Here is a 23,423-nt window from a genome sequence, read left to right on the forward strand (position 1 = left end):
TTGTACCGTCTGTTCTTCGGGACTAAAATCAACATAATCCACTTTTTTATGTAAATAATGTCATTGGGTACATACTATACATATTGTATTTCAATGATGTTCACTAATGAATAACACATGTAATAATCGCGCATTTAAAAATAAACAATTCATACATCAGGTAATAATATTAAACAAGGTTTACCTCCAATTAAAATACAGATGTGACGTCATCCTTTGATGTTGGCGTGCCAATATTTCCAATAATGTACGGGCCACTTGCCAAGCGTACATTATCTATACTACATGCAATATTGGACTCGCGTGACGTATTTCATTGAAAAGCAAGTGCAGGTTAGTGTCTGTATTTAAGTTGTTTAATGGTCTCGAGCTAAAGACATTGGGTAATATATTGAAACAACACTCGGCTAACGCCTCGTGCTGTATCAATATGGTACTTAATGTCTCGCTCTCGACCATTAAACCATACATAAAATCTAAAACCAATACAATAATTAGAATCACCTTCGACTGACCGACACTAATATTCGATTAGCAGTTCTTAGAGACAGCAAACAAGGTTTTGTTTCAATAGGAAATTCCATAATATACTGAATACATTGTATTATGGAGTGTAAGAGCTTTCTTATAACCATTTTTATACGGTGAACCGTTATTCAAAATAAAAAAGCCGAATAATTACCTGAAATGAACGAGTTACAATGTTTTGGAGTCTGTGTCGTGCCTTAACTGTGTATCAAACTATTTATGCTAAGTAAGTTTTATATAATATTTTAAATAGGATAATACAATGTTTGTTTTTACTATTTTACCTCAATAAATTCTACAGTTGGTTTACATAGTTGAAAACCCTGTACCTCAAGTTCCTCGGCTGTTTCTAATGCCCGGGCAACAGAACTAGACAATGTCTGCACTGCAAGAGATACCTGAGGAAAAACGATTATGAATTTGCAGTCTAATAATTTGTGGACTGAAAAATGTTGTTAAGGCTACTTTTTAGTGTATATGGTCCAAAATTGCTTAAATTATTTATCTTTAGTCTAGAAGGGTAGAGCTTTAATTTAGAATAGTGTTGAATTTTGATGGTAAATTTGCAAACATATATTGTAGGTATGTGCAAGTTGTAATAGTTTACTAGTTCATGAGATAAAACGACCCTATAATATTTTGAGGTCTTTGGCATATTGCAAAATAAAAATATGTATTTATTACTATTGGAATAAAACTTACTTTCATAATTTAAGGCTAAATGATTAGCCGAAAGCCGGTTGCTTAAACGGTGTCCTATCTTTTCGTGTATTTAATTGAGTTGTCTAATGCGGTCTCATCTTAAGGTACCCTTAGCAGACATGAGTGTTCCATAGACTTCTAAAGCATTTTGAATTAGTTTAACTATATGGCAGGCATCCATTACAACCCATGTTCTGTTTGTAATTCCCGCCAATTGCAAAAATGGTTTGGGATCGTGCTGATGGTATTCGAAATTACATCCCAACAAATGACACATGTTGATGTTGGATGCACGATCAACCATTGTGACTGAGTGGATGACACAATCACTCTCCGACAGCTTCTCGATACATCCCACAAGAAGTCCAGTTTGCACGTCTACCTGTAAGCCTTTATTTAAATAATATGCCACAGGAGCCTTCCATTTGGATTTGATTCCAACTAACATAAAAACTAGAGCATCTTTGGCTTCATCTGTTTGCTCCATCCAAGTACCCAAATCAACAAAACCAACTAGCTTAAACATACATTAAGCAAAAGCTAAATCTGCCTATTGCAGGTCTTTCTTTAGGCCAGAAATGTTATCTAAATTATTAATTAAACATTAATTAACTTATCCAGGCCATTATCAACTCTCGATGGCATATTTTGATTTAAGCTAAAAATGGAGGAGGCTTCGAACAACCAGTACGGTGGTAAAAATTATTGCACACGTCTTGTCAAACATTCAATGGCTAATATCTTCACTCGCAATAGAATAATTTGAATAAAATAAAACCAAGTACGAACAATCCAAACCATAAGACAGAATTCGAAGTCCTAAAAAACCTTATAGGCAAAATAGTGTATTCAAGAAAATAGTGTAATCAGCAAATGGACTGCTCCTCGTGTACAAAATACACGACTTTACAACCTCTATTTTTGAACTATTATGGCAAGAAAGGCGAGCTCATTATCTAAATCTTACATAATCTATCTTTATAATTCCAGGTAATTCCAGGTGTGTTAATACGACTGATGTTTTGAGATATACTCAAATGATAAATGAACATGAAAATTCATAAATAATTTTGAAGCTGTAATAATTATATGAAATTCTATGACATGAACATTGATACACACATACAAATATTACTGTTTACGTGCAATGGAAACAGTCTAATTTCTTTTTAATTTTTTTTTTATTTTATTTATTTAATTTGTGTGTGTGTGTACTGTTATCTGCTATAATAAATATGCATATTGTTTACCTGTAAGTGTCCTGGCACATCAACATTTGTTGGTACAGCATCACTCTTTAAAATATAATCACTTATGAATTTCTTATCTGTGGAAGGTTATTCCGTTTAATTTTGATGTGGGGTTTTGACAATTTGATAATTAATACAGTTAATGGCAAAACAATCTGTCCCTTTGGAGGATACTGATAAGTTCGCAGGACCAGACGACGCCATTTTGTTGCGCGGGATCAATGTACCAATATGGCCGACACCAGCGCATGTTGGGCTAACGGCTTTTGATTGGCAGTGGCCATGCTAATCAATTTCAAGGTTCAATGGAACTTTTTAGCTATGATTATGTTATCACACACTTCACAGCTTTTGGTGACGTTTCTGCTGTAAAGGGAGATAACTTACCTAAAATTTGGTAATTTCCTTCCTTTGTTACCCAGTGTACTCATTCCGTTCTACTCCACTAAACCGGGGGTTAATCTATGGGGGAGACACGTTTTAAAGTTATCCGCCCTTGGTGATTGTGCTATTTTCATTGACCAATCCCATAAATTGTTAATTTGAAAAGGAAGTTGGCAAATGGAAGTAACTCTCATCGGACAATGTTAGGAGTTGGCCTGTTCTAAATTCGTAATTATTAACAACCAATTATATATTATGTTACTGAAGACCAGACGTTCATTCATATTATAGTGCAGGGTCATTAGTTTTATTTAAAATCGTTCTTTCGTTCCCGGAATTTGATGTCCACGTGATATCGTAGACAAGTTATTGTGAATCAATTTGCCAAGTATAAGTTCAATAATAATAAACATAACAGAATGACATATTTCAGACAAAGAACGAATAGTAATAATAATTTAAATAATTCATAAATATATACATTATTTACATAAATCATTCAGTAAATGGACATGCATATGGTTATCTACAAAAACGAAGACGAAACGATTGGTTTGTAAACTGTTTTTTGATTGGTTCGTAGACTGTAGCTACATTCTAGACCAGGGCAGATAATTTGAAATCGTGGAAACCCTAAACCCTATGGATTAACCCAGGGTATAGTGGAGTAGAACGGAATGAGTACAATGGGTAACCGAGGATGGGTAATTTCAGACTAATCTAGCAACGGATAGATGTTGTAAAACTCACAGCCGTTGCTTCAGGAACATGACATAGATACAATATTTTACGACCATTTCTCTGGGATGTACACTGATATTAATGCAAACGGGAATAGAAATAAGAACCATCAGAGAGAGAGGAAGGGGGGGGGGGAGTAACGTGCACTCGACACAAACTAGTTCATTTGGGGACTAACTCATGGTTCAATTTTTTTTTCAATAATTCGCTTGCGCGTAGGTTTTTTTAGCAGTGTGTGTGTGGGGGGGGGGGGGTCACGTGGGTAAGACGCTGGCTCGCTAGCCTGGAGGTCGGGTGTTCGATCCCTGCATTGACAGAGAAAGTTTATCCAGATTTTCCGGCGTGGTTCCCCCTTGTCAGTGATGCAGGACGGGAGGGCCTGGCATGAACAGCTGTCTAGTCCTTCGGATGATAAGAACAATCGAGGTCCCGTTTATACATTGGAATGCACGTAAAAGATCCCTTGGCAGCTGGAATTCGATATAAGAGTAGGCGATAGTGCCGCTGCCCGGGCAAAATTTCCCTCATAGCACACTGTATGGCGTATGCCCGTCTTCATTAGCCCGGTATAGGAGCAGAACAGTAGGACGTTAAACCCCATTTCATTTGTTTTCTATGCTACAAGCGACTGGAGTCAACTCTATTTATTAGCCAATGAAATCGCTAGGAATGAAATCTATTTTTAGATACCGGTGTTTTACGAAGTAGAACGCCTTTTTATTAGCGGTTTTCAATAAGACATGAATGGAATTGTAGAAATAACTTTATTATTATTATTTTACTTTATTTCCACTTGTCATTGAATAAATCTTTATGAAAAAAATCGATTGTATTGTTGTGTTTATTCAATGAAAACTCCCATTGGCGCGCTTATATTACAAAAGTTAAAAATATTTATTATTACACTTTAAAAATATAAACAGTAAACCACAGATGATTTGGACTGATTAATCAAAGAAGTCCTCGCAATATAGGGATATAGGTAGGCTACTAAATTGCCGGTCAAGGATGAAAATGTGATGAATATTTTCTCAAGTGGCCAGCTCTGAGCATAAGCTACTGAGGTCATGAAGAGATCATTCTCATATCTGGGTTACATCAAAGACCGGGCATTTTTGAACCAAGAGGAAATATCCTCAGCCTGAAAATAGGACTCAAGTTTTGGGAGACGCTGACAGAGTACGGAGGGCGAAGGCATACGCCACGTGCGCGCATTTAGCGGGGGTCTTGGTGCCTCCCCCGGAAGATGTTTTAAAATTAGGATGCCTCAAAATGCTGTCTGAGGACATTTCTGGGCATAGGTACATCGGCATGTTCGGAAATATAGGCTACATTTCCCGGGCTGAAAATAGTACTTTTGAAATTTTATCGATGCATTTATCTGGGGGGGGGGGGAGGCGAGGCATATGAAATCCCCCCCAGTGAAAATCCAGGGGCGTCCCCCCCCCCCCGTTATCTGCGGCCTTGTGCGCAAGGGTGATAACTATCACATATTAAAAGGAGAAAATGATCAAATATCAAGAACAATAAAAATTCGATAAAATACGGCAATTTTTTAAGCAAAAAAATCTTTGATGGGTGGGGGTGGGCTTTGAATTTATTTTTAATGTTCCCGGAATTGGACACTCTTCTATTTTTAATATGTGATAGCTAGAACCACAAGGTAGTCTGTGGAAATTTGAAGGCAATATGACCACCGGGACGATGCCTGTGCTGTGAAAATAACCCCGGTCGCGAAAAATTGCCCATTGTTTACAAGTTATGGCCGCCTTAATGGAAGACCCAAATGTTCAAAACCACTCCGAAATCCACGCAAATTTTGGTAAAACGCTTAATTTTGAAACTATCGGGCTGAAATTCCGGCTACGAACTTGTCACGACACTGCCAAGGTATCCTGCAAATTTCAAGGCGATACCTACATTCCTTGAAGGTGTTTGTTCTTGCGGGTTAGCTGCTAAACGAGAAAATGTCTTAAGTCTAGGCATCACGTCATCGCGACCGTTTGCATTAAAATAGACGCATTATTTTGCTAAAAAAAAAGAAAACTACTGGCAATAGTCTTATTTTCTTTATTGCTAAATTATCCTGGATATGTCTAAATATTGTCATTAAAATTAGAACGTTGTAGCGATTGTAATTAAAATATAACCAAATTTAGCGTCATAATGACGTCACATTGAAGATATCGTCCCCAAATCTTTAATTCTGAAACTAACAAGCTCATTTTTACACAAACGTTTCATTAACACTACTGCGTGCACATCCCATTAAATGACCATGAGAATTGAATCAATTAATTGTCCATTACTTTTAATTTTTTTTGATTGTTTTTTAATTAAAAAACTCATCAATATCTACCAAATTAATGGCCACAAATCAAATAAATTACCATTAATCCAACAAATATTAATTGCCATTAACATTTAATGCTAATTAATGGGCACCAATTTGGTTAACACTTTTTTAATGGGCATGACTTATCAACACTTATCTTGGATACTTTCAGGGAACGATATTTTTTTTTTAAAACAAGGTACCCCAGTAAAAATGAAAATTCCGTTTCCATGGTAACCAATAAAGCAAATTCCCAAAAAACTGCTGATCGCGCCTTTATTCTGGCCATTTAAACAATTCGTGAAAATTTCAAGTTGATAAAACTATTAGAAGTCGGTTATTTTAAAATTCATATTTGTCGAGCAGTGCCTCCATTTAAAGTAACAAGTCTAGCTGCAGTATTCTGTACTTGTTGTAATTTATCTATAAGCTTTAAAGCGGAAATTTCAAATTTGTAAGTAATATTTTTAAAATTTATTAAAATAAAGCCTTAAAATAGATGGTATCCATAAACAGTCCTACCTTGTTAAAGAATAATCCTATTAATCCTATAATTTACTATTGCCAGTTGAGAAATTGGCAAAAATATCATTTTCCTCTTCCAATTCAAACGTTTGAAAAAGCTACTCCATGGTGGAGAATAGAAAACAAGGGAGGTAATTGGGAGGTAATTGTGTTATTATTTCCAGTGTAAATGAGTTTTAAGTGTGAGAATGACACCTATGATCGTATAATAGTATGCTGATAACCTATTGAGCAAAAGACCTAGAAATAATTATGTTTTGACTTTCTTAGAAAATATGAAATTCTCGCTTAAAAGGTCAACCAACTAAAAGTGAATTAAAGTTATCTAATCGAGACGTGACCAGAGAATTAACAACTAACTTAGTGGCCTCTACAGTTACAAATTTACGTATTTTACCTATATTTCAGGGGGCTGTTTCACCAAATTTTAACTAAGATAAAATCCAAATTTTAGTCATTTGATTGGATAATTTTAGATTGATTTTAGTGCTTAGCCAATCAAATTAAAGTATCTACTAAAATTTTGATTTTATCTTTAGTTAAGATTTCGAGAAATGGGGGCCTGATAGCACAATTTACAAATATTATTTACTTGAGCTCCCATAAGCATAAAACCATCAAAGATTGCGTCAATATTAAGGGCAGAATAAGAACTCCGAGAACGTAATATCACTGATGAATTCGGTGAAAACCCAATGTCTAAGCCATGGAAAATAAAACCATTTGGGGTGAAAATAAGCAGCAATACCTACGTTTGAAAGTATACAAATTCAAACATCTATCAGGCATCCAGGCTAGCTCAGGGAAGAAAAGTTGTTCCATTAAAGGTTTCTAAAAATATCAACCAGAGCCGAAGGTCTTTTTATCGCTTACATGATATCTGGGGTTCGTTAAGCCGGTCACTGCGTCGTAAAATCGCTCGAGAACAAAAATTTAAAATATCCGTTACCTTTATCTTATTTAAGATCACCAGTAGGTTTGAACGAAGTTCTAATAATTTTGCTGCGGGGTTTCTAACAAAATGCTTTAACACACTGATTAGCAGTGAATTTTCGCTAGGCCACTACAATCACTGATAAGGATGATGACATCGATGCGACTTAAATGAGTCCCAAATATTAACTTTTTCTTCCGTCAAATTGAATTCTAAAACATTTTTTCATTTATTAGAAAAATAAATAAAGACGTTTGAATTATTTGTAGGTAAAAATCATTTCCTATTTAGGGTAAATGGGTATTAAAATAAGTAAAATTAACCATTTAGCCCGAATCAGTAACGTCTTATGTAAACAATGCACGCGCTAATGAGCCAATGAATGACGCCGCGTGATGTGACGTCACGTGTCGAAACAGTCATCTGTTACAGAGATATTAGAAGGTCTCTGTGAAAAAGATTGATGCTTTAAGTGTTAATTTCGAGACCTAAATAAGTAAGCACTGCATTGGGGTTGGTCCAACGGTATTTTCATTAGCCAACCTAACACCTAATTGATTGCAAATCCGAACAAAGTGGATGCAAGAGAGATCAAAACACCACTCTCTTTCGATCCAACAAAAAATCGTCTAAATAATACACGCCACTATCCCGTTGGGCCGTATGTTGCACCGCCAATTTTCAAACAATGCACAAGCATAAGAACAGCCCATTGGAAGGGATTTATCCACGACATATAGGCTTAATTTGAAAGCAAGTACATTCAAGTCTGATGTGTGCACTGGTAAAAGCCTGAATGCAGATTTAATATCCATTTTAGTAAAGACTGAGACTACTTATCACTTCCAGAGCGGTGTCGATAGAGTATACTGAAGGGAACATTTGGAGACATCCAAGTTCCAATATCACCAGCTTATGGAGTGTTTGTGTCTCAACTAATTCGTTACGCGAGAGCTTGTTCATTTTATTCTGTTTTTTTAAGTAGATCGAGGCATTTGCCATCTAAGCTTCAACTACATGGATACTTGCGAACTAAACTTATTAAAACCTTTAAAAAGTTTTATGGCCGTCATTTTGACTTGATTGGTAAATATAACATGTCTCTCTCGGCTATTATTCTAGATATATATAATTGACGCGTATACTATCTCCCTGATAATGTATGTCTACTACATCGTTAACACTGTTCATCACGTGCATTTTGCATACCGATAGTTCATTGGCCAATCACGCTATTTTACCGAGATTTCGCCTAATAGTTTGGATGCAGCTATGGCGGGAGTGGCACCAGGCAGGGTAAGCTTACTCTTCCGGACACCTGTTACCACTGTTTGTCGTGTATTTTGTACACGGTGAACAGTCCATATGCTGATTACACTATTTTGCCTATACCGTTTTTTTTTTAGGACTTCGAATTTTGTCTAATGGTTTGGATTGTTCGTACTTGGTTTTATTTTATTATTACACCTTTCCTGAATGGATATGAGAGGTGGTGTATATGCCTCCACCCACACACCGAAGTGACCTACAGGAGAGATGCGAAGATTTGGTAAAGATCTCTCTGTAAACGGACCGGCAATTCTACTTAAGTTAACCTCTTTCTGAACATGTTCATATGGTTCATGTTCAAATTTGAATCCCCGGCTGTACGTGACAAGGAGTAGGGTCGCCTCTCCAACCTCGTGGGTTTTCTCCGGGTCCTCCGAAATGACCTAGTTTGTGTCGAGTGGACGTTAAACCCCATCTCTCTCTCTCTCCAAATTCTCTAAATAAAATTAAATTCTTACAATCTGTTTTGATTCTCGACGACTCATTGTCCTGGGCAACCTGTGGATGGGCTGTTAGGTATAAACTAAAGTAAATAATAAAGGCATCTGACTACTGGCTTATGTCTTTGATGGTAGTGCCAGAGAGTTTGGTTTCAAAGGACTCTCAGAATAAATAAATACAACGATCCCGGATCAGTTTGCCGAGCGAGCCTACTGAGGAGTTGACAAAGATTCACATAATTACCGTTGATAATTTTCTGCTTTAGAGTATTGAATACATGTAGCCCCAATTCACTGTAGTCCTAATTCACTAGAAGCGCTTTCTACTGGTTGAATTGAGTCAAAAAGAAGGTAGAGAATTTATTACAGGTATTATAACTGACTTAAGCTGGAAAAATGTTGTCTAAGACCTGAACGTATGAAGGCCTAGATGTACTTTTAGTAGTATTAGAACTAGAAGGCATCTCCATAACTGCTGTCGACGTCGCTGATTTCGATTTGATTGGTCTTGTTGTCTTCTTAGAGATTGTCGATCGCGTCTTCGGCATATTTAAATATCTTTTCTACTTCTGGGCTTTAAAGAAATATCACGCGAGCGTGAGAAAGCTTAACAAATTTAATACTAGCCAATTCGTGCAACAAACCAGCGGAGAAAGCGACACCCACCTCGTTTCAGGTGCCGTAACATTTATATTGTTGTAGCCCAGTTCAGGTCTTACGCATGGGGCTGACTACTGGGACCGGGACAGTTTGTCTAAGCTGGGGAAGGACATCCACATGTCTGTGAAAGAAAGTAATGATATTCGGTACACAGCCTGCCACAGGGAGATGGCTAGTTGGACTCAATTTATCTAGGCTAGAGGAGGTGCGTAGCTTTAACTTTAAGATAGAATTTGCCATACAAATTCATTTTCAGGAAGATTGGGTTAAACGTCCACTCGACACAAACAAATGGTTCAATTTTATGTCAATAACCCGCTTGGGAGTAGGTTCTTTAACAGTGGCAGAAAACCCACGAGGTTGGACAGGCAACCCTACTCCTTGTCACGGACAGCGGGGAATCGAAAACACGCCAGTCGACTCAATGACAGACCTCATGATACAGCGCCCACGTGCTAACCATTCGGTCACCCCCCGCCCTCTTAATTGAAATAATCAATGGGGTTTTAACTTTTTATTTTTATGGTGTCTAGTCGTTTGGATGGGACGAAAAAAACGAGATCACGTGTACGCATTGACGTGCTTGTAAAAGATTCCCTAGCAGTAAGAATTCGATACAAGAGTAAGCCTTGTCGCTGTCCGGCTAAAAATTTCCCACATAGCACACGGTATGCCGCATACCCGTCTTCATTAGCCCAGTCGGAGCAGAACAGTAGGACGTTCCACCCTATTTCACTTCATTTCTTTTCTATTTTATGCAACGCTCTGTTTCTAACTTCTAAGTAGAAGCCTGTTTGGTTATTCAAGATACATTCCCGCGTACAAACTTTGTGATTTGATGATATATTTGGATTAAAAATATATTCAAAGTAACCAATCTATCAAAAATTTGCTTCAATTCTCTCTCAAAACTTTGTATTCGCCGGGGATACTTATAGCTATAAGTAAGCTGTTGTTAGACGCAATGTCTGTCAACTTAGCTTCATTGTGGGAGGGGCCGTTTTTCAGAATGTATTTATCATTACTTACTGTCCATTTATCATACATATTGACCCCTAGGTAAATCCTTAATTTTTTCTGTCAACTTCTTTTCTGTCGTTTAATTGCAGAGTCTTATGTACGTTGACACCCCTCAATGTTCCCAAAACCGCCAAACCATTTGATCAAGAAATAACAACCGCTACCTCACTTAAGCTGGCACACAATAAGCTGGCAGATAACAGTCAGGTTGCCAGTTAGTGATACCCTGACAATTTTGCCCAGTGCTTGCCCCATGGGCGTTTTTCGGGTAATCCAGTATTTTTCTAGTAAGATTGGGTGTCTTTACTTTCCATATATACCAAATTTGACATACTTTTATTGGAAATAAACACCCGATAAATACTTTTCTGGGAAAGTATCTTTAAAGGAGCTAAATCGCTAATATTTTGCACCTAGAAATTGACACAAATGGGTCGTAACGCATATAATAATGTAATATGAATATATATAAACTGATTTACATTCAATCGTTTCCATTTTTACTCTAATTTCAAATCAGTTACGTTCGGCGAAATATGTCGGAACTCTCAATCGAATGAAAATTTCTAGCGCCTGGTTACTCTAGTTTACATAGTATTTATTGCGCATACTCTCCCGATATGAATATGCTGTCACCGTTTCACATGACTTGTTGAATGTCTAGCCTCGTTCTTCGAGTCCCTTGTTAGAATGGGCCTGCAACGCATTATGGTACACGATTCGTGTACCAATGGTAAAATGTTTATTTTGTCTTAAATATTTGATATCAGAAGCACATCTTTTCCCGGTAAGATCATAACATCAATGTTGATTTGAATTGACAAATAATTCGTGTTTTCAATGTCGAAGATTTTGGATGATATTGATTTACGGACTTAGCTACTTTAAGCTTGGTTGTATTTTTACAGAGTTAAAGATACAACCAGATACTTCTGAACATTGACATATGTTGAGTTACACCCTTTTCCCTGGGGTTGGACGGCTGAATGGTCTAACGCCTGTGCTTAGGAGGGGATCACGTGGCTAAGTGGGTAAGACGCTGGCTCGCTAGCCTGGAGGTCGGATGTTCGATCACTGCATTGGCCGAGAAAGTTAGTCCAGATTTTCCGGCGTGGTTCCCCCTTGTCAGTGATGCAGGACAGAGGGCCTGACAAGGTCAGCTGTCTAGTCCTTCGGATGAAACGAAAAACTGAGATCCCGTGTATACATTTGAATGCTCGTAAAAGATCCCTTGGCAGTTAGAATTCGATATAAGAGTAGGCGATAGTGCCGCTGCCAGGCCAAAAGTCCCTCACAGCACACTGTATGGCGTATGCCCGTCTTCATTAGCCCAGCATAGGAGCAGAACAGTAGGACGTTAAATCAAATTTCATTTCGTGTGCTTAGGTTCACAAGGTCTGGCGGCTTTGATGTCCTCGTAGGTTTCCCCCCGGGTCCTCCCGTTTTCTCCCACTGCCAAAATCTCTAAAACCATATGTTAGTCCCGTAATGACCTAGTTGTGTCGAGTGGACTTTAATCCCCATTTCTCTCTCACATACACAGCTAATAAACAGATCAAACTAAAAAACTAAACCAGTACTTTGTTTTACCCGAATCAAAGGGGTTCATTTATTATTTTAACGGGGTGTAACGTGTCGCGTGTTTAGATATGCTGCTATGTTAGGTACGGCTTCAACCCTTTCTTTAAGAGCCTTGATTTCAGGGTAGTTGCATAAGTCTTTTAAAACTTCAAATCCATGGAGCATATCACCTAAATCTAACAATGCCAAATCAGCCCAGGACAACTGCAGAAATTATAAAACAAAAATTAAATTTTAAATTATAGTAGTTTAATGGGCAATATGATTAAAACAAAGATCCTCTTTTGTTTCGTTATTTATAGTTCAAAATTTCGTTATACTTGTCTTCACAACACTAGGATCTGGGAAGAACTGTTATATAATAACAGGCGTTCTAGTGGATGTGAGTAATTCCCCAATGAAACTGTCTGTTTCGTCGAGTTCTTGGCGTACTCTGCACAGAACTGTGGGTAATCCCCTTGAAACATCAACGCTGATTGATTAATCAATGTCTGACGTCATAGGGTTAAAAGCCGCTCGTATGACCCCATGACGCGACCTCCCAGTACAACTGGTCAGATCGTCATGTAGTGTAGACCATCAAAAGTATAAAAGTGTGTTACCCACAGTTCCGAGCACCTCACGCCAAAAAATCGCCGTAACAGACCGTTTCATTGGCTAATCCAGAACGCGGGGTATATAACAACTCTTCCAGATCCTAGTGTAGTAAAGACAAATAAAACGAAATGTTGAACAATAAAAAAAAACGAAATAGAATCTGTGTTTTAATCGGATTGATATTGCACCAGCCAATGATCCAGTTGGCCAACATGCAGTGTACGATATACCTATACGATTGACAAGCTGAAGTCTAGGGCCTTGAGTTTTAGACGTGTTGGGCTCCCACCAAGGAGTATAATAGTTTTGAGACTGTAATAAGTTGTTTTTCTTACACGCAATGTGATCGTAAACATTCGTCGTCATCCCCGGCTTTGCTCAATTGTGTTCAAAACACACGTTCATCTACCAGTAGTGAGGGCGAGAGATGCGGAGAGGGGGGCACATACGTTGAATAGTCTTGGTCCTCTCTTCATCTAAAATTTGGTACAAAAGAATGAACTTGTCCATAAAGCGAACCTGGTGACATCGGTCAGTTTTATCAAAAAGACCTATTTATTAAACGATGATTTAAGAAACTTAAAAACTAACCCTTTCGCCGACAAGAAATCCTCTGCCATCCGAATTTTCAACCAAACATTGTTTTATATATGCAAAGGATTTTGGTATTTGTTCCTCTACGCACTTCCTCAGAATGTCGGCCTGTATAAAATACAATCATTGAAGGTCAGATGGCAATAGCATGGTATGCATGTCTTGTGTGTGTGTATGTGTGTACGCCACATCGACACTTGTCTGGTGGGGACGAGGGTGGGAGGGGTGGGGGATTGCACATCTAGTCGCCAAATTTATGGTTTAGGTGAGAGCGTGGGTGGTATGAGTTTAACGTCTAGTCAGCACTGTTCTAGTGGGAATGGGGAATTTTGAGCCGATTATAGTGGTTATCAGCAATCGTGAATAGGTTTTAGCACAGTCAATAATTTGTCCGCCGACTTGCATTCACGCATTGATCTCGATTGGGCGATCTGCCCCAGCCTGTTTCGCATGCAATGCGGGGATTAAAAAATGAAATGCTGCTTACCGTACTACTGACATACGGCCTACACTTATATCGAATTACAACTGTCAAGGGTTCTTGTAAGTTTTGGAAACGTCTTATCCGTAATACTCACTTTTTTAGCTTCATCTTTTTCAAAATACCGTGCGACAACAGATTCTCTGATTGCTACGAGCAAGTCTACTATAACATCGATCTTTAATTTTTCTAGATTTGAGTTACCAGCTAATCCTGTGAAACAGAGAAAATGAAATGAATAGGGTTTAATTTGTCTAGGTTAGATTCACCAGCTAAACCTGTGAAACGGAGAGAATGAATAGGGTTTAATAAAATATTTTTTTCGGCTCTATCACGGCTAATGAAGGCGGACATATCCCAAGTACGGTGCTACGCGGGACACTATCCCGACAGTAGCGCAGCTTCCTGCTCATCGTCCAAATCCATCCCTCAGTAATTATTTTATGTGCATGCTAAAGAATACACGTTTATTTATTAATAACTTGCTGGGATTGTTCGCCTTATTTTATCACTATCGAAATTCAGAATCGCGCATCCGTTTTGTGTGACGTTACTGCCCCTGTCATTGAACACTCGCGGTATTTTCGTCTTTCTGCGACGTGACCGACACTGGAAGTGGGTGTTATGGTCAACACCAGGACAGCCTTACCCATTAAGCCTTCTTGCGATGACCTACAATGCAAGCGGACATTAACTCATAAATTAGGAGGGGGTGGAGGATGGCTGAATGGTTAGCGTGTGCGCTTTGTATCATAAGGTCTGTCATTGAGTCAGCTTGCGTGATTTCGACTCCCCGGTTGTACGTGACGAACATTTTAATAAACATACCGAATTCATTGGCTAGATATCTGGAAATGGCAATACTTTCTGGAAATTGTTGCCCATCTTCTTCAAAAACTGGTAAGGCTCCCAGAGGATATGCTAAAATAAAACAATTTTACAGTATTTTATGCTTTGACTCGACGACTAACAGATATCAATAGTGAGCTACCGCTCTCGTTTACATTCGGTAAAAATAACTACTTTCATTTCTTTGCATTTCCTTAAGTTTCAAGTCGTTGTTTAACATATCAATAAATGGAGGCACCCATGTAGACACCTGTGAAGAGCATTTTATCATACAAGAGAGAGGGAGAGAGAAAGAGAGAGAGAGATGGGGTTTAACGTCCATTCGACACAAACTAGGTCATTTCGGGACTAACATATGGTTTAATTTTATTTCAGTGGCAGGAAACCGGAGGACCCGGAGAAAACCCACGAGATTCTCCTTGTCACGTACAGCCAGGGAATCGAAACCCTGCCAGTTGAGCCAATGACAGACAGTATGATACAGCGCGCGTGTGCTAACCATTCGGCCATCCAACCCCCTTATCATACAAAACCTTTCGATGTCAAAAGTTGATTTTCTTTTAAAGTGTATCCGATTTTCTTTAAACAAGGGACAACTTTGCAATAAAATCTCCACATACTCTTCGAACGACGCCGTTTTGCGAACTTCTTTCTACGCTGGTTACCTACGAATCAAGGGCAAAAGTTATTTTTAGTCTTACTCTCCCTTTCCTCTTTTCACCCTTTTGCATGGCGATCTTTGTTGACTTTTTTGTCAAGGATTTGAATATACTTTTCAATAATTATTATAACGTTAAAGGGGAATAACTCCAGTTAATGAATAGATACACGCCTTAATATCGAATATCCGAAAACTGTCCTACTTGGAAATCATCGAAATCGATCTGGAATGAAATAAGCCGTTTGTTTGTAGTGGTGGGGTCAGGGTTGTTGTTGGCGGGTAAGAGGGCTCCCCTTGTATATTGCGAATTAAAAGGTTTTTTTTTTTATTTCTGTAACTTTAGGAAGCTATTACTAGAGGATTCGACTAAGAGTATCCGAATTCGTGTCTATGACTGCGAGCTGGTAGATATCCATCTGTTGCAACGGATACTATCAGACTGTGACTGTAAGCTACTAGATGTTCATCTGGTGCATCAGTTACTATCAGTCTATGGAAGAGAGGTAAGATGACGTTAAGTTAATTTGCACAGGGAGTGGGGGGGGGGCGAATAGAAATAGATTAAAACCCTGTTTTCTCTGATTTTGACAGTGTATAATTACTTACATCCTTTTAATTTAGGCCACTCAGAAAATTCAATTCTGTTATCTGTATATTCAACTCCAGCAGCGGCAAAAATAAGTCTTGGAGTTTCGCCTCTTCCTCTAATATTAAAATAATGGTAGACGTATTTCTTCCCCATTATGACTTCTATTTTTTAAATCGTCGAATCTGAAACAGTAAAAGCAATACACGTCGTTTAGTTGGTACACATTGTTATACCATACAGACGAGAACAATAAACACGTAACTTGATCATACGGGCGAGAATGATAAAGGCGTAATATTCATACTGACGAGGATGATTAAAACTAACATATAGTTCAATTTTATTTCAATAATTCGCTTGCGCGTAGGGGTCTTTAACAGTGGGAGGACCCGGAGAAAACCCACGAGATTGGACAGGCGACCCTACTCTTGCCACGTACAACCGCGGAATCGAAACCACGCCAGTTGACTCAATGACAGACCGTATGATACAGCGCGCGCGTGCTAACCATTCAGCCATCCACCCCCCCCCCCCAAAAAAAAAAAAACGTTATTTAAACCCTAGTATAAAGTTTGTTATCTGATAGCGCAAAGAATACTTTTGTAACTAATTTCAAATCGTCACCGGCGAGCAGAATGTTTTATGTGGTCGTTCAAGTGTGCACAAAACTCGCAGTGTATCCACTAACTTATCATTTATTATTCAAGAAAGCGGGGCGGATTTGAGGTGGTAATGAAAAACAAGTTTAACCGGGTCGGGTCGTTCAAGCGTGAACACAGATTACGGTCCTGTAATGTAAACATTAACATCGAAGTAAAACAACCCTTATAATACTAAACAACGATTATTCTCAAAGTAAAAAAACAAAATGCTCGATCTCAAAATAGAAACAAAAAGATTATTCTTAAAATGGTGGCTGTATTGTGATAACGATTTACTTAGTGACGTATTTAGGGTTTCTGACCAAAAATATCCCTAACTTTCTTCTTTAGGTTGTTACTGTACGTACGTGGGTCTCGACGTGTCAATGAACGTGACAATGCATAGGGTCGAATTTCAAGCCTTGTGGATTTTCTCGGGGCCCTTCGGTTTCCTCACACTGCCACAGAAACATTCGCGTTAAGGTCGAAAGTACCATCCGAAAGGCTAGACAGTGTGAAATACAATCAAGGGGTAAATTTAGGTACAGCTGTACAGATTATAATATCGACCCTCAAAATAATATTACTCAAACAAAATCTTAAAGGGAGAGAGAGAAATGGGGTTTAACGTCCACTCGTTCATTTCGAGACTAAAATATGGTTTAATTTTATTTCAATAATTCGCTTGCGCGTAGGGGTCTTTAGCAGTGAGAGGAAACCGGGGGACCCGGAAAAACCAACGAGGTTGGGCCTACGCCTCGTCACGTACAACCGGGGATTCGAAACCCCGACAGTTTACTCAATAACAGGCCTTACGATACAGCGCGCACCTGCTAACCATTCGGCCATCCAACCTTCCTAAAATCTTAAAGATGCCTCATGTAAAGTGTTGACATTTGTCGACAAGATAATTCACATATAGATCATGAAAAGGGTAAACATTGAATTAATTCATTCTGGACGACGTTACGAGTGTTTGGGGAATAGCGTACTCTCGGTTTTCGTTGCTGTCGTTGTTACGATAATAAACAAAGTCACAGTTATCCATTTTAAATTAAATTATTCAATGGCGAGATATCGGAATATTGTAGGCCAGGGTCTACAGTAGGTAGATTTATTTAGCTCTTAAATAATGCATCTTTAAACTAGACAAAATGTCATCTTACCTGGGAGGTGTTTGTAATCGTTGATATGACACGGGGTGTTGTTTAGTTGGCTTACTATATATAAACCTGGTAAGTGTCTGTTATTGTTGATATGGAGGCAATACAGTTGTATCTTGGACTGCGGGAGTTTTACGTTCACTTCCACCAAGAGTGATATCGTAGACACGCGGTGATGTCCGATTTACTTACTATATATGAAGAGGGTATGTTCACACATGAATGACTGACCACATGTGATGTATAGTAAGTAACGTTGTGAGCGGTACTGTGTAAGAAGACATTGCTGAGGAAAATAGTCACTCTTCTCAATGGCTTTAATCGACCGGTACGTCACGCGTGGAAAATTTCTGGTTAATCTGTCAGGTTTATCAAAATAGATAAAACCCAACCAAAAGGGTAAATTATTGTGTTATAGCCAATAGCTAGGTTCCCACTATATATGATTCGTGCTACGATTGAAATCGTGGTTTTAATGGTGGAGTAATCGTGGTGATCCTATCCAGAAGCGGATTATCAGTGAGGCTGATGAGGCTGCAGCCTCAGGCCCAAAGATTTTGTAAAAAAAAATTTTTAGACTTGTCTGATACGATTAAAAACGGATACACAATGAATGTTAGGGGGGTGGGTTTAGGCCCAACGGGAATCAACATAGGCCCTGACCCGAAATTAATTAGGCCCATGCCATTTTAAATAGGCCCTATTTAAAAACTAAATAGGCACACCAGCAACTGCCGCTTCAGGCCTTGGTGGAGCTTAATCCGCCACTGATACTATCAGGTCTTATCATATATTGAGGTCAGTCGGAGTAATCGTGTGGATCGTATCGAAACGTATCCGAACGTATCTGCACGTAGAAGATCGTGGACTCAATAGGGACAATCCTGTCGTAACGCATCGCACGACAGTGGGAACCTGGCCTAAGTAGACTGGAGGTTCAGTTTAACAATACAAAATGAAATGGGGTTTAATGTCCTACTCTTCTGCTCCGAACTGGGCTAATGAAGACGGACATACGCCACTACAGTGTGCTATGTGGGAAAATTAATTTGTCCGGACAGCAGCACTGCGGCCTACGCTTATATCAAATTCCAACTGTCAAGAGATATTTTACGTGCACGCCAATGTGTACACGAGACCTCGGTTTTTCTTTCCATGCGGGGAAACCACGCCGGAAAATCCCGATGACCTTTCTCAGGCCACACAGGGATCGAACCCGCGACGTCCAGGATAGCGAGCCAGCGGGGCTCCGTTTAGTAACACCGAGAGAGAGAGAGAGAGAGAGATGGGGTTTAACGTCTACTCGCTCGATAGCGAGTCAGTGGGGCTCCGTTTAGTAACACCGAGAGAGAGAGAGAGAGAGAGAGAGAGATGGGGTTTAACGTCTACTCGCTCGATAGCGAGCCAGCGGGGCTCCGTTTAGTAATACCGAGAGAGAGAGAGATAGTGAGGGAGGGGTTAACGTCCACTCAACACAAATTAGGTTATTTCGGGACTAACACATAATTTATTTCAATAATTCGCTTGCGCGGTCGGGTTTAGCTGTGCGAGGAAACCGGGGGACCCGGAGAAAACCCACGAGGTTGGACAGGCGACCCTACTCCTTGTCATGTACAGCCGGGGAATGGAAACCACCCTAGTTGACTTAACGAGAGACCTTATGATACAACGCGCACTCGCTATCCATTCGGAAACCACCCCCACCCCCCTTTAATAATACAAGATGAGAGGATACACATGATTTCCGAGAGGAGGTTGACTCAGGTTTTAATTTATACACACATCCCCCGTCCGCCTCCTCATGTCATCAGTGTTCTACTTTCATTGGTTTAAACCTATTTTATTGACTTACCAAAATGATCAGGCGCAATTTTAAAAAAAAACAACTAAGAGTAGCCTTTCCATACACTTACTATTTGTATTATTATTACACAATTCTATAGAGCACAACTGTCATATAGATGTGCGCGTGTGCGATGTGCTCGTGTGCGCTTTATAAAGACACTCGGTGGATACCTGTCTCAATTAGTAACAAGGGTGGCCCAGTGAGTACGTCGTTGACTCGCTAACTTGGAGATCCCGTGTTGACCCCTTTGTTGATCGAAAGTTCATCGGGATTTTCCGTCGTGGTTCCCCCTTGTCAGTGATGCAGGAAGGATTTGATTTCATTTCTTGTCAATAGATTTATGTAGTTTCCTGTTTCTTTAAACGCGAAATCCCTTTTGTTACAGATAATAAATATTATGGTTGTCAAATTACAATATGGACTCAGACTAGTAATTATTTGCCCATAGACTTCAATGTTAAATTATGGCTGTAACATCACAGGCTGTAGCTTTTTGCTCAACATTCCGTTGGTTCCAATCTTTATAGGCACAATGGGGACCACATTTGGCAATCTCCTCATCATAAACTTGTAGGGGGTTGACCGTTTAGATTTTTTGCTACGGGGATTTGAAGTTGACTGGGGTGAAAATCTCACTTCCGATACAATGATTGCTCGGCAGAAAGACATTTTACACCCCCTATCCTTCCGCTGTAATATCATCAGTATTACCCAAAACTGCTATAAAATTGCAAATTTGATCCCTTTTCTCCTATTCTTGACCAAAAATGCAGGAAGAGAGGAGAAAAAAATTAAGGGAAAAATTGTCTATTTATAACTCGCACTACATTACTAGTCTTAATCCATATGATAAGAAAAGTGATAAACAGAGTTGTCTCCCTTTATATGTTCACCCAGCCGTGTAACGTTGCAGTGAGCTCTATAATAATCAAATCTTGAAAAGACATCTAGAAGCAAGTTTAACTATTCATAACAAAACACAACCCAAGGTATATATGGATATAACTACTTCTCTATTATTCAATAACGACGCTTCGCAACACATACAGGTCACGTTTTCAAGTTAATGATAAATATCCATCTAGTCAGCCTATTTATACATATTAAAGCTTACAACAACTTAATTACAAAAGCCAAAAGAAACCATTAACATCATTATGTATAAGACAGCATCCTATCGTTTTGTTGGGTTTATTTTTTTATTATTTTTTTTTTTTTTTTTTTGGGGGGGGGGGGTATTTTTTGTTCCAATTTCTCCCTTTATTTTGTTTTATATACCGTTATGATATATTCACATGTCTGCCACTTGCCAATTCACAGAATTCAAGTAATTATAATTCCAACCTTTACATTCTACGTAGCCAATTTGTCCTTGTTACACGGACTTGTAATAAACGTAATTTCTAGGCCCGATAGGTGTATAATGATGTGAGATGATACGGGGTTTAACGGCCTATTTTCTGCACCACTAGGGTTAATTAATACGGACATACGCCACGCAGGAAGACTTCGCTAACGTGTACTCTGTTCCTTGCATAAGGTGTTGGGGTGGATGGCTGGATGGTTAGCACGTGCGCGTTGTATCATAAGGTCTGTCATTGACTCAACTGGTATGGATTCGATTATCCGGTTGTACGTGACAAGGAGTAGGGTCGCCTGTCCAACCTCGTGGGTTTTCTCCGTTCCTCCGGTTTCCTTCAAGCCCCTACGGGGAAGCGAGCGAATTATTGAAATAAAGTTGAATCATATGTTAGTCCCGAAATGACCTAGTTTGTGTCGAGTGGACGTTTAACCTAATCTCTCTCAGGTCTCCCCATACACTTCAAGATTCCAAGCGAATTATTGAAATTGTTATAACATGTTAGTCCCGAATACGCCTGGTGTATGCCGAGTGGACGTTGCCGCTCTATCTCATGTGACAAAGAGTTGGATCGCCTGCCCATCCTCGTGGGTTTCTCCGGTTTTTTCCCTCGCAATGTATACCTCCTCTCTCTCTCTCTCCCTCTCTCTCTCTGTATCTGTGGTCAGTCTAGTATTGACCGGTGACATAGTATAATGTTGTCAGAACGTGATAGTGTTGATGTGTTTTATTTAACAGTATAAGTCCAAGTTAAACACAACACATGAGGCTTAATATAAAATATTCCCGCTATTTACGTGGAATTCTCTAATCATCGACAGAACATGATAATATGAGTTTAAAATAGCGTCGGCATACAACTGTGGTCATCTCTTTGCCTTTGCACGCAGCCATGCACGGTGGCACATTGGACATTACGCTGGTTAGTGCTAAATGATAAGGTCAGCTCAATTTTTCAACATAGTTTACTATATGTAGACAGGGCTAGCGCTAATCCCAAATTCGTAAAACTCGCCAACAATCACGCGTCTTAACCGTATTTACATCTCAACGACCTTGGTAAAATTGAGCTGGCCTTAACAAATAGATTAAACCGCTTTTCGCTGGTTCGACCCCGGTGTAAGCCGATAACATTTTCCAGTGTGGTTTGACCTAGGTGTTAGGTGAGAACGTTCCACTAAGCTTTCAGCCCCGTTTACCCTTGTCAGTGGTGCAGGACGGGGGGGGGGGGCTGTCAAAAACAGGGTGTGCACGTAAAAGAACTCTGTGACAATTACAGAATTGCAACCCTAGCACGCTGTGTGACGTATGCCTATGTTCGGTTTCGGCAGCCAAGTATGACGTTAAACATTTCATTTGTCGTTTCATCACGCTACTGAGTCAATTGGCATGGTTTCGATTCCAAGCTTGTACATGACAAAGAGTTGGGTCCCCTCTCCAATCTCGTGGATTGAAATAAAATTGAACTACCATGTTTTAGTCCCGAAATGATCTAGTTTGTATGGATTGGGCGTTAAAAACTCCAACGGTCTTTTATTGAGTCAAGTGACGTGCTTTAGATCCCGGACATGTACGTGACAAGGAGTAGGGTCACCTGTTGAGCTGTATGGGTATTCTCCGGGTCCTCTGTTTTTTTCCCACACCTTAAGCGAATTATAGAAGTAAATTTCTACCATTATTCCCAAAAATGACCTAGTTTCTCTCTCTCTCTCTCCCCCTCTCTCTCTCTCTCTCTCTCTCTCCCTCTCTCTCATTTCCTGCACTTGTTTCTATAATTAATGAAATTATCGATAACAGATAAATTGCTTGGTTGCTTTGAATGTGTCATTAGTGATCAATGTTAAAGTAGCTAAGTCTCTAACTCAATACCATCCAGAGTCTTACACGTTGAAAACACGAATTATTTGGCAATTCAAATCAACATTGATGCTGTGATCTTACCGGGAAAAAAAATGGGCTTCTGATATCCAATATTTAAGACAAAATAAACATTTTACCATTGGTACACGAATCGTGTACCATAATGCGTTTCAGTCAGCGTCATTTGTATCAGGTGACCAGAAAGAACGAGGCTAGACACATTCCACAACTCATGTCAAACGGTGACGTCATATTCTTGTCTGGAGAGCATGCGCAATAGACTGGAATAACCAGACGCTAGAAATTGCCATTCTGTTGAGACTCATAATTGATTTGAAATTAGAGTCAAAACG

The 23,423-nt window shown here is 39.2% G+C and overlaps 1 protein-coding gene across 1 annotated transcript; it reads right to left on the minus strand.

Moving 5' to 3' along the window:
• Nucleotides 1-12,428: 12,428 nt before the first annotated feature.
• LOC126826768 (S-crystallin SL11) lies at nt 12,429-18,292 on the minus strand. Its single transcript, XM_050555858.2, has 6 exons — nt 18,008-18,292; nt 16,218-16,382; nt 14,930-15,022; nt 14,199-14,314; nt 13,618-13,728; nt 12,429-12,633 (listed from the first exon to the last, which is right to left on the minus strand). Exons 2-6 carry the CDS (start codon nt 16,351-16,353, stop codon nt 12,466-12,468), a joined length of 624 nt encoding a protein of 207 aa, XP_050411815.1. The 5' UTR covers nt 16,354-16,382; nt 18,008-18,292; the 3' UTR covers nt 12,429-12,465.
• Between the last annotated feature and the right edge of the window lie 5,131 nt (nt 18,293-23,423).

This window comes from Patella vulgata, chromosome 7 (genome assembly GCF_932274485.2).
Source record: "Patella vulgata chromosome 7, xgPatVulg1.2, whole genome shotgun sequence".
NCBI lineage: Eukaryota > Metazoa > Mollusca > Gastropoda > Patellidae > Patella > Patella vulgata.

Coding starts and splice junctions, on each gene's coding strand:
- LOC126826768 (XM_050555858.2), bottom strand. CDS start 16,353: ATGGGGAAGAAATACGTCTACCATTATTTTAATATTAGAGGAAGAGGC. Junction 15,023..16,217: donor GTGGCCTAAATTAAAAGGAT/GTAAGTAATTAT, acceptor GTTTTATTTTAG/CATATCCTCTGGGAGCCTTA. Junction 13,729..14,198: donor AAAAAGATGAAGCTAAAAAA/GTGAGTATTACG, acceptor TATTTTATACAG/GCCGACATTCTGAGGAAGTG.